This window comes from Electrophorus electricus, chromosome 3 (genome assembly GCF_041902795.1).
Source record: "Electrophorus electricus isolate QZ-2024a chromosome 3, ASM4190279v1, whole genome shotgun sequence".
NCBI classification, from domain to species: Eukaryota; Metazoa; Chordata; class Actinopteri; order Gymnotiformes; family Gymnotidae; genus Electrophorus; species Electrophorus electricus.
In genome coordinates this window covers 37,379,491-37,391,990 of record NC_137499.1, presented here as the reverse complement: position 1 = coordinate 37,391,990, position 12,500 = coordinate 37,379,491, and the positions used below count along the sequence as shown (strand labels likewise).

The following is a 12,500-nucleotide window of genomic DNA, read 5'->3' as shown; positions in this document are numbered from 1 at the left end:
AGTGGTGTGTTGTGTACAGGACAGTGGTGTGTTGTGTACAGGGCAGTGGTGTGTTGTGTACAGGACAGTGGTGTGTTGTGTACAGGGCAGTGGTGTGTTGTGTACAGGACAGTGGTGTGTTGTGTACAGGGCAGTGGTGTGTTGTGTACAGGACAGTGGTGTGTTATATACAGGACAGTGGTGTATTATGTACAGGACAGTGGTGTGTTGTGTACAGGGCAGTGGTGTGTTGTGTACAGGGCAGTGGTGTGTTGTGTACAGGACAGTGGTGTATTATGTACAGGACAGTGGTGTGTTGTGTACAGGACAGTGGTGTGTTGTGTACAGGGCAGTGGTTTATGTAATGCAGTAATGAGTCCCTACTGTCTCATCACCTCAGAGTCTCTATGAGATCAAGGCACTAATTGGCTGAAGACAGAACGAGAGAGAGCAGAGGGAGACAGAGACTTGGAGAGAGAGGTCATGGTGTTGCGGAGCGAAGCTGCATTTAGCCTCTGCTTATTTGAACGCAGGAGGTGACAGAATCAGATACCTGGGCTTCATTTCATTAATATCACTCGAGAAAAGTGTAAACGAGTGGTTCAGTTCCACTCTTTAATTGGCATGTCTATAAATACCAATTTATATCACTCCATCATCACATATCTCTATATATACACACCTACAATCATTTTATCCAGAGCTTTTTCCCACCCAAACATGGAGACTGACATACTGCTGAGCGTTCATATCCATTACTGCGTCAGGGAAGCCCTGCTAATGATCACCTGACCGTACTGCTATTTTGATGCTCGGTAAAAAGAACGCACGAGAGACTGAAACACAGCTGATAAAACTGTAGCTTTATAGCAGGAGACGGTGATCAGGAAACTCCTGAAACCGCTGGGAAAAAAAAACAAAAAAACATCTAAAATATAAAAATATAAAATGGTGTATTTTATTTATATAGCACTTTTAAGAAAAAAACAAAATGCTTTCTTGTGCTGTGGTTGTCATAGTGCTTTATTAAAATAGTAAATAAGGTGTGAAACAAAAGGAAACAAATAGGAAATTCTGAAAAAACTTTTACTGATGAATAATAAATTTCATATAAATAAAATTGTAGAAGAAATTGAACTTGAAACTTGAAACTTGGAATGTAATTAAATACAATTCAAATAGCTGTATTGGCAAGACTATATCAGCTACAATTTAGCCAAAGCAAAGAGTTTGAGTCTGAGTGCTCCTCATCACTCTCCTCATCACTCTCCTCATCACTCTCCTTCTCTCTCTGCCATTCTTGTTCACTCACTGGCTATCATTCCTTCCTCCTTCATTAATTTTCTCTTTTTCAACACTCACAGTCTTCAACGTGTTTGTTTTATTTATGCGCCCAACCTTTCCTCGTCTTTCACTCGAAGAAATCAGCTGGGCCCAGGTATCGCTCTGCAAGGACCGCGATGCAGCAGTTATCTAGACGTTTCCACGCACACCTTGCATGAACGTAGAAGGTGTGGTGTGCTACTGCTGCCAAGTGTGTGTCGCCTTCCGCTGCGCGTGTGCCCTTCACAGACCTGTCGCAGAGTATCACACACACTCGCACCAAGGTCTGACAGCGTGTTAAGAGGCTCTGACCTTTGTACTCCTTGGTGCGCCGCATGCTGTAAACACGAGCATGGATGTTCATCCCTCCCCGAGGACGTTACAGCTCCATCAGCTGGCGCGTCGCGGCCCTGAAGCCCACGTGCGATGAACAGCTAGGTCTGGAACACTGGCTCACTATTCCAGCCCTTAATTATAGCACAGCTCAGGGTCTACAGGAACAGAAGGCACTTCGGCAGACAGTGGCAAAACTGGATGACGGAACACGCAAATGTTTGTGCCCCTCTTATTGTAGGGCTAGAGAGCGATACGGGGGGACTAAGTGTAGGGGTTTCTAACTTGGGTTATGGTGGTAGGAGGTAGGGGGTATTAGAGGATGTTTGACTAAATCCATCAGTCCTGTGCATGACCATGGCAGTGTTCTGGGATTCCACTCCTAGACCATTTAGCAGCTCCCAGCCTCATTCCTCTAAAACCCTCTGGAATGACCGCATCCAAACTAAATACACTACGCCATCACTCCCATAAAGAGCTCCATAAAGAGCGTGCTGCTGGAAGCGCTGGATTAAATCTTACTCGTTTATCTCTAACAGAGGAACAGTTGTGAATTATTTTTAGAGAAGCGTCTCCAGACAAGATTATGACAGTCTATTCCGGTTCTGCCTACCGCGGTGGATATGCGGGTTGCGTTAGGACTAGATTTGTTTTTATAGGACAAGCTTGCTCAGCAGACACCTGTCCAGGCGAATGAGTTGTCTTATTGCACAGAAGCTATAAAATGTGCGGTGCCACATTTCAACGCCGCACCCCCCCATGCCCTTCCGCGGATAACTTGGGGAGATCATAACAAGATCAGATGCTTGTGGCAAAGAGCTGGCTGATATCACACACATACAGTGATGAGCAGCAGAGGTCTGGACAGCACGCAGAAAGAGCTGCACTAATGTGGACAGATCCAGGTCACATGTTGAGGGGTCATGGGGTCACGGGGTCACGAGGTCACGGGTTGGGGGGGCACAATAAATGCACATGTTTTACACAAATTCCTATGTTTTTGTGGTTTAACACTGCAGAGACTTGTTTACAGTGTTCTGTTTCCACAGCATGGTGCATCACTATATTGGCAGCATAGCTGCAAGTGTAACCTGCAGGAAAAGCCTCATTAGTGTCAGCAGCACAAGGCATTTGCTGAAACTGGAACGCTGGCATCCATTTTGACAAAAGACGTTATCAGTGAAGCACATCAAACTGTAAGATTATGACTGAAAATGTTACAAGAAAGTCAAGTATCTATGCACTTCTGAAATAGCTTTTAACAGTGGAGCTCTACATTTCAAGCTGCATAAAATACCAGGCACCCGAATTGTAATTCACTTAAAAAACTGAACTTAGCAGGTGTCAGATAACAATCACAATATTCTTTATGTTTAATCAATAAGTAGATCAAACGTATGTCCCCATGAGGTACAGCTCCGTTACATCTGTCTGTCTGGGCTCTAAACCTTTGTATACGAACAATCACAAACACAACCAAGGGGATCCTACAAATAAACATTAGGACACAAACCGAAATAAAACAAGCTTTGTGAAGAAGTATGTGATGATATACGAAGGCCGTTAAGGACCAGCTGGAGCCGTTGGCTGAACTGTCCAAGAAGTGTCCCATCTGTCGGCCATTCATCACGAGTGTCACGCATGCTAGACGAGCCATGGAGATAACAGAGACATGAAGTAACGCAGCCCTGGAACACAGAAGACACTGGCCCGACGCCGCATGCGTGGGTGGGTGTTTGTACGCATGTGTGTGTCTGCTTCCTGTGTGTGTTCGTGGACGTGCGTGCGTGTGGGTTTGAGTGACAGCAAAAGGGGAGAACATGAGAGTGTGCAGGATGGAAGGAACGAGAGAGGAAGAAAAGAGAGCAAGGTCAAAGGTGATGTTTTGAAGAAGGCAGGAAGTTCGACCCTTTTTTCTTTCTATCGTGCAGCAGCGCTTGTTGTGGTTTCCCTCGGGGTGTGTGTGTGAGGCCTGGCTTCTGTACCGAGACACGACACACCGGAAACCAGACGAGGGCAACGGCCTGATGAGCAGGTGTCCCGGCACTGGCCTGGCAGGCGCTGCCTTCACCGACACCTTGACACCTCTGAGAGGTCACATCCCAGAGCTCTGTGTCCTGCAGGAGGCAGGAGGCACACAGCTGTCACAAGAGGCACACAGCTGTTATGGCCCATCGGAAGCCCAGCAGCCTTCCAGGAAGCACGGCTGGGGGTGGGGGGGGGGTCGTGGGTTTTGGAGCAATCAAACTCAGGGTGTGAAAAGAGGGATGTTAGAAGAAGTGAACCCCATTATTGGACTAATTGGGTAATAGCAGCTATAATCATGTGATGTCAGACCGTCAGACCATCCCTGTTTATGCCAGAGCAGAGAGTTCCTAATGGCTGGGCTCAGGTCTGTTGGGGTCAGGTCTGCTGGGTTCAGGTCTGCTGTATTCAGGTCTGTTAGGTTCAGGTCTGCTGGGTTTAGGTCTGTTGGGGTCAGGTCTGTTAGGTTCAGATCTGTTAGGTTCAGGTCTGCTGGGTTCAGGTCTGTTGGGGTCAGGTCTGTTAGGTTCAGATCTGTTAGGTTCAGGTCTGCTGGGTTCAGGTCTGTTGGGGTCCAGTCTGTTGAGGTCAGGTCTGTTGGGCTCAAGTCTGTTGGGCTCAACTCTGCTGGGTTCAGGTCTGCTGAATTCAGGTTTGTTGGGGTCAGGTCTGTTGGATTCAGGTCTGCTGGGTTCAGGTCTATTAGGTTCAGGTCTGCTGGGTTCAGGTCTGTTGGGGTTAGACCTGCTGATAGCTGGGAAAAGGTACATTTGGACCAGGCAGGGGTCCCCTGGCAACGTGCTGACAAACATTGTTCTGAATCCCACAGTAATGTTTTTGCAATAAGATCAATTTACAGCTTTGCTCATTGACTTGAACACTTTTGTCTTTTCAGAATCATGTTTTCAAAACAGTAAACAAATTCCAACAGATTCTAAAAAAGATCAAATGTGACAATGAAGAATCTTTTAACTGCATATCAGATCAGTACATCTGTGTGGGGGCTTGGTTACAATTATCGTCAAGCTTATTGGCCTCATCTGTCTGACCATATTTGCTTGATGGCAGCCATCTAAGCAGACATTTGCCCTCTTCACATTAGTGCTGACCCGTTATCCATCATAGTTTCCAACTCTTGGAGAAAAAAATGGACACTGAAATTCCTGCATTCCTGCATTCTCCTTTACATGGACTTACGAAACTTGCAGACGATATGTAATCATTCGATGGCTATGAAACATCACCACCCATCGAGAATTAGAAGCTTTCTTTCAACGTGTCATCACCATTTCCAAATGCCCTCTTATGTTGGAAGAACCCAAGCCACCCACATTTTACTCCAGGACCACGCCGCTGTCCTGGAGGCTGTTCCAGGACGTGTGCTCTTGGGCCTTCTCTGAGATCTTGTCGCTCTCCAGCCCTACAAGATACCCGTCACCACTGCTGAACTCTAAAAAGGTCAATTTATGGGGTCAACAATATGGAGGACCACTCCATTTAGTGAGGGAGAGGCATAGAAATGAGGGTGGCAGTAGAGGGAGAAGGTGCTTGAAGAGGAGGGGAGAGGTAACAGGATGTGCTTCAAGAGGAGGGTGAGAGGTAGCAGGGTGGGATTCAAAAGAATGGGAGTGAGATAACAGGCTGTGCTTCAAGAGGAGGGTGAGAGGTAGCAGGGTGGGATTCAAAAGAATGGGAGTGAGATAACAGGCTGTGCTTCAAGAGGAGGGTGAGAGGTAGCAGGGTGGGATTCAAAAGAATGGGAGTGAGATAACAGGCTGTGCTTCAAGAGGAGGGTGAGAGGTAGCAGGGTGGGATTCAAGCAATGCTGTGCGTCTGTGATCCGATCCGTGTAGCATGTCATACTAGCAGTCTTGGCACCACGGCGCTTAGGGCTATGGTCGAGTGGAAGGAAAAAGTGATGAAGATAAGATGAAGGAAACCTTTAAAAAAAAAAAACCCATGACAGCTGGTAGCATAAGTGATACACCCAGCTTCTCTCCATATAAAGCTAGCGCTCACTTACACGTGCTTCTATGGCTTACGCTCACGACCGCCACGTTGCTAGGGCACAAGGCAAGATCGCCCAGTCCCTGTGTCCGTCTAAACAACCCTCAAAATAGGTGTGGTTCTGTCACACTTATTTCCACTGTTATGAAAGGCTTATAATGTGTGCTTTTCTAGAGTTGTCCGTCAAGGAGAGCAGGAGCGGCATGTAGAGGGGGGCGGGGAGGTGATAATAGATGCTGGGTAATGTTTCCCACATGCAGTTCATCGTGTTGGCTGCTCCTTCATTCGGTGGCTGTCAGCTTTCATGGTGCCATGAAGCTTACAGACGAGCCTTCACCAGCGCCAAGAAAGCAGGCCATATTTCAGAGCACTGCCTGGCCGTAAATTTGACAGTGACAGATTTGTAAACGTTCAGATTGCTGACGGTTCAAGTACTTTGCAGTAAAATTGAGGAAAGAGCATGGTATCATGCAATATTACCACACATACAGATGTATACAATATCATTACCACATATACAGATCTATACCATATCATTACCACATATACAGATCTATACAATATCATTACCACATATACAGATCTACACCATATCATTACCACATATACAGATCTATACCATATCATTACCACATCTACAGATCTATAAAATATCATCACATCTACAGCTCTATATAATATCACCACATCTACAGATCTATATATCATCACCACATCTACAGATCTATATATCATCACCACATCTACAGATCTATATATCATCACCACATCTAAACAGCTATACAATATCATCACCACATCTACAGATCTATATATCATCACCACATCTACAGATCTATATAATATCATCACCACATCTACAGATCTATATATCATCACTACATCTACAGATATATACAGTATTATTACAATATCTACTCCCACTCAGTAATTAGCTGGTCACATGTTACACTGAGATCCTAGAGACTCTCATATCCTCAGCATCTGAATGGAAGACCTTCCTGGTCATTACTGGCAAACCAATCTAAACCTTTTAGAAGAAACTTCAAACCAGTCTAAACCTTTTTATAAGGAATGTCTTATATGTATAAACCATTTTTATAAGAAACTACAATATTAAACAAATCAACTGCTTCTATAAAAATACAAAATGAATTTTCCCCAGGGTGTTTAATCCTGGTTCCGCCCTTGCTTTTATTTGCATGTGTTAGTTTGCAATCATTCAGTGAGAGAAAGGTTACCATGGCCACAGAACCACGGTCCTGGAATTTCCAGGTGGAGGCCTGACTGATTCAACATTTACACCAGCATAGAATTCTGGGAACTGTCATACTGCAGTGCAACATGATACAGCTGTCAGAGATGGTACATGAACATCATATACTGTGGATTATATAAAATCTATATTTTATATTTACATTATTTAAGCATACAAATGAACAAATCCCGACAAATGTGCTATGCATATATTCACATAAGTAACAGGTTATCCGGGCTGCAGGTGACCGACAGCAGAGGAAGAGGCTTACCCGGCTTCTTCGCTTCAGGCATGCTGGTGTCACCTCGATTTCTGTCTTTTCGTTCCCTCCCTCACGTTCTTCTCGGTGGATCTGTCCACTTTTCCTTCGCTATCCCTTTTTATCCACCCTCATGTCCTCCCCCCCTCCTTAAGAGAGAGAGAGAGAAGGGTGAGGAGAGAAGGAAGTGACAGAGCGAGGCTGAGCAGAGAGAGTGACAGAATGAGTGTCACCTGAGACCTTGAGAAAGTCCAAGTTGTCTAAGGAAAGAAGTAGTGAAGGAGAGGGGAGGGGGGATATGGGAGATTGCGTGACCCTGGAAAGAACCTGTTAATTGATCTCATTAGGGCAGGAGTTAAAGTGGTAATTAATTGACTGACATTTTGACTGATGTATTGACAGGCCCATTAAGTGCTGCAGACAGCTCAGAACCAATTGCTGTTTGACAACTGACAGTGTCTCTCCACAAGCTTGAGGACCATTGGGAGCAGGATTGCACAGTTTAACTTTATACTGGGCTTACTGGGTTGATCAGGTAAGGACATTTACTAAATTCACTTGAATGTATATTTCACTTGAAGTGTCAACTGCATCCATCCCTGTGAATAGTGGAATGATAATAATAAAAAATGTATTACTACTGTTGCTGTTAATAATAATAGTAGTAGTAAAATATATAATATATAAAAAAATAAAAGGACATGTAACGTCATGGACACACTTGAGCAGGTATCAGGTAATTGGGTCAAGACACAGCTCCCCTGATACATGTCCTCCCTTTCTGTTTACTTATTTACCACACCCTACAGTCAAGGAACATGAAAGTTCTTGGCTAATTTCACAACGTGTTACCAGAGAAACGTTTGTGTTAATTTTCAAAACATACAGAGATATGGCCTCACTTCCTATCTGCCATTGATTTAGTGTTTTACATGCAAACAATTTTAAACATAAAAAATCCAATTAGCTATTGGCTAGTTTTGTCAGGTTCGGTCCTAACATTGTCTGATTGAAATATGATATGATAAGTCAAATATTTGCGGGAGCAGAATCGTGAACAACATCTACAATTCTAAATGGCACACTTCCTATACAGTAGACTTTGAAGTCATCCTCTCTGATGCTTCTGAATTTCAAAATGCTCTTCAACTCTTTTCACTCGTATTGCCCAAAGATGAGCAGGCAGAAATTTGATGAAAATGTAACAAAAATTGACAAGTAGCAAAGACAGCATTTTTCTTAAAGGTTAAAAAGGCAGTATAGTAGTATAAATGTGAGCATGGCGAACTCGGACAACGTCAGTGGCTGCTGTACCGGGCCTCATAGCAGCGGTGCCTCTCAGCCCCTGGTGCCATAGTTTCCAGCAGGAACGCAGGTTCACATGTGGACTGGTGTTGGTGGGTTTGAGGGTAAGAGAGAGAGAGAGTTACAAAGCTGCAAAGAGTCACATAGGAACCCATGCTCTGACTTATGAAATCAGAACAGACCTTTACATCATAAGATCCCAGAAATCTAGCATGACATATTACATACTGTACAGCGTGAGCAGGTGGCAGCGAGCTACAGCACAAGCTCCGGGCTAGAGCCGAGCGTAATGAGAGCGTAAGCAGCTGCAGGTTCTCTGCTCAGAGGTCAGCCACGCAACACAGCCCAAAGAAATAAACGCTTTCATGACACGATGTCACCTTCTTTGCAAATTATAGGCATGAAGGAACAGGAAGGCTTTACCTTAGTATCGCGTGTTGCCTGTAGGGGGCAGTAGTTGAAGGTGTCCAACACTGTGCCATAGTGGTTCTCAACTCTGCTTCTCAGGACCCATCAGATTGTCTCAGACGGTCCCGGCTCCTTACTCATGAACCAAGGCACTGGGAAAACTGAGTACCTGCTCTAGGGTGCAGGGAATCGGGACAGAGTCAAAATGAACCATCTCGGGGGGGGGGGGTGGAAGTGAAGAAGGATAACCTACAAATACTGGATAACCTTATTTAAGGTTTATGGATAAAGTAAAATATACTTGAGCCAATTATGGAACAACATATGAATTTGGGACAGAATTGTTTGGAGTGACTATCTAGAATCATGATGGTTTGATTGGACCACGTGCATCAAACTATGTGCACGTGTATATTCAGAAGTCATCCTGAGTAGTGTTTAAAAGCCTGAGGCACTGTTCAAGTTCAAGTTTGGTTTATTTGTCACATACAGTCATACACATTATAACTCGCAGTGAAATGGTTGAGAGTGCTCTGTCCAAACTGAGGAAAAAGAAAACGGGTGCATAGAGAAATATATATTCTATATATGTACAAAAATATATTAACAATGTATGTACAATATATGTATATTATGTTTATATACACAATGTACAATGTATATGGTTGTGTATATATGTATGCACACAATGTACAGAATGTACAGATCTATCTTGTAAAATGACATATTTACAATTTTTATGTTACATGGTGGTAATTGAACATATTTACACTTATGTTACATGGTGGTGGTGGTCCCCACAGTTTATCAGTTTCCCTGATTCAGGGCCCGAATGGCCTGTGGGAAGAAGCTCCTCTTCAGTCTCTCTGTCTTGGTCTTCAGGGAGCGAAAGCACTTCCCTGACCTCTACAGAGAAAAGAGCCGATTGTTGGGATGGGTGGGGTCCTTCACAATCCTCCTGGCCTTGGTCTGGCACCTCTTGTAGTAGATGGTCTGCAGGTCAGGAAGTTCCATGTGAGTGATGCGATCTGCTGAACCCTTTGGAGTGCTTGTCTTGTCCTGCTTGGTGCTATTCCCAAACCAGACTGTGATGTTCCCCGTGAGGATGCTCTCGATAGTGCAGGTGTAGAAGTTCCGCAGTACCTTGGAGGGCAGTCTGAAGTCTCTTAGGCGTCTGAGGTGGTAAAGTCGCTGACGAGCCTTCTTTGCCAGGGAGTTGGTATGGCGGGACCAGGACAGGTCCTGCGAGATGTGAACACCAAGGTACCTGAAACTATCTACTGTCTCCACCGTGGTTCCACTGATCCTCACAGCTTCGTAGTGCCGCTCCTGCTTCTTGCTGCAATCCACGATCAGCTCCTTTGTCTTACTGACGTTTAGGAGGAGATTATTTTCCTGGCACCAGTTTTCCAGGTGTTTAATCTCCTCCAGGTAGGCCCTCTCATCGTTGTCCGAGATCAGGCCCATGACGATGGTGTCGTCAGCAAACTTGACAATGATGGTGGAGCTGGAAGTGGCTGTGCAGTCGTAGGTGTACAGTGAGTAGAGCAGGGGGCTTAGGACACAACCCTGAGGAGCTCCAGTGCTGAGGGTGAGGGTGGATGAGACAGAGTTGCCCACCCGTAGTGATTGTGGTCTGTCTGTTAGGAAATTGGAGATTCAGTCCCTGTGCAGTGTTTGGGGATATAATGAAACAGAACTCCTGGACACTCTTTTATCGTGTTCCCAGCAGACAGCTCTGCAGCACCCCCTTCAGGCCAACATACTGCATGACCCTGGGCAGAAAATTCCCCCACATCACCCCCCCCCCCCCCCCCAGCACAGCAGTCAGAGTTCTTCACACGTGACAAACCTAATGCTGGCTACAACACCAGCCACAAGCTGAAAGGAATTACGTTTTGGTTTGTTTGTTTTACCGAGACCAAACTGGTGTTAGAAGTCATGTTAATTGACTTGGTCCCAGAGAAAAACGTTTAACTGTTGCACTGGTGCAAAGACAGCTACAAGGTGCATCACTGATCCCACAAATGAGACGCCGACATTCTTCCGAGGATGTCCAAACAACCTCAAAACAGAAAAAGATCGCAGAAATTGTTTCAAATTTTTCCTGATGACCCGCATGCATAAAAAGGCGATTTTACTTCCTTCCCTAGTTCTAATCCCCCAGTTAGCACCAATTTCAGCCAGTCAAACTAACTGCGGAGTTATAAATCACAGATTCTACTCAGAGGATGTTCAGGTATAATTTCCTTTCAAATTATAGAACAGAACTGATAAAAGAGAATAAAAGTGTTGGACTGATGTCCAGACTCAAGGATTTTTGACTGAAGATGGCATGAAAGTACTTTGACTGTCCTGCTCCTACACTAACACAACGTCAATATCCCCACATCTATATCCTAAACATCCTCAAGTCATTCCAGGGACTCTGCTGCGGATTCTAGACCACCTCAAGAAGGTCACTTTAATCTCTTAATAGAATATGTCTGTGAATGGTTTCACTCCAAACACATCAAAGATTTCGTTCATGGGATTGGGCTTTACTCATTCAAGTGATGTCAATTCTGTTTCATGATTAGTACTTTGTATTTTTAGAGAAATAAAAAGCAAGTGTCCAAAAGTCCTCATCTGTTTACCTTACTGCTGACATGTTTACATCTGTAAACATGGATGAGAACACAGCAGAGAACATTGAGGAATCCACCACTGCTCTTAACTCCAACTAGGCTTAATGGCAAAATCACTTGCATTGTTACTGACAACGCAGCTAACGTGACAGCAGGAATGCAGAAGGCTGGTTTACACAATGTGCCTTGCATGGCACATACGCTGTTAAAAGGGGCTTTGAAGCAAGCTAAGAGCTTGCTGAGATTCAGCTGAAAGCAAGAAAAATAGTTTCCTTTTTGAAAAGTAATTCAAATGCTACTGCAAAACTAAAGATGACAAAGGACAGGATGGCTAGACAGGCACCGAAGCGTGTACAGATGGTGGAAACACGCTAGAATAGCTCATTTGATGTGTTGCTGTGACTGAGCTTTGAGAATCGGCTGGGACAGTATTAGCCAGCTGTGCCACTGATGTGGGGCCCGTGACAAGCACAGACTCTGAGGTAGTCGTCCAGCGCCTTAGACTACTGGCACAATATACCACCGCTGGGCTGTCTGAGGTGAGAAGGGTGTCAGCTTCAAAGGTAATAGCTATAATAAGAATGATCCGGTACAATGCTGCAGAAAGGCTGCGCAAATGACTCACCCAGCTGCCACCGAACTAACATTACATTACATTACATTACATTACATCAGCTTTCCCGAAGTGTAAAGGAGTCGAAAGGGTTCCAGTCTTGGCAGTGGCAAGACCAGTAGACCGAAGCTGTAAGGTCTGTGAGTTTGGCATCCAGAACATGAGAGACAAGCAGAGAAACATCAGACTACCTAATGTGCTTCATTGATCACAGCATCTGGTTGGCCAGAGCACCAGTTAGATCGACCATCCACCTCTCAAACCACAGCTCAACTATCCACCTCTCTGTAATAAATCTATATCTAAATCTGGTTCGTTTGAGGACTACAAAGCAATTTGATTCCTCATCTCATGTGAGCTGCA

At 44.7% G+C, this 12,500-nt stretch overlaps 1 protein-coding gene across 4 annotated transcripts in view; it reads right to left on the bottom strand.

Annotated features, from left to right (window-relative positions):
- The window catches only part of mybpc2a (myosin binding protein Ca), a 41,446-nt gene extending 34,066 nt beyond the window's left edge, over positions 1 to 7,380 (bottom strand). For 2 of the 4 annotated variants that reach the window (XM_027025669.3, XM_035527353.2), the window contains exon 1: positions 7,197 to 7,380. In XM_027025669.3, the coding sequence (XP_026881470.2) occupies positions 7,197 to 7,218 (22 nt within the window). In that variant the 5' untranslated portion in view covers positions 7,219 to 7,380. Of the gene's footprint in view, positions 1 to 1,614; positions 1,794 to 7,196 lie in introns of all 4 variants that reach the window. The other 2 variants (XM_081711410.1, XM_081711411.1) reach the window with 2 other exon arrangements.
- Positions 7,381 to 12,500: the final 5,120 nt, after the last annotated feature.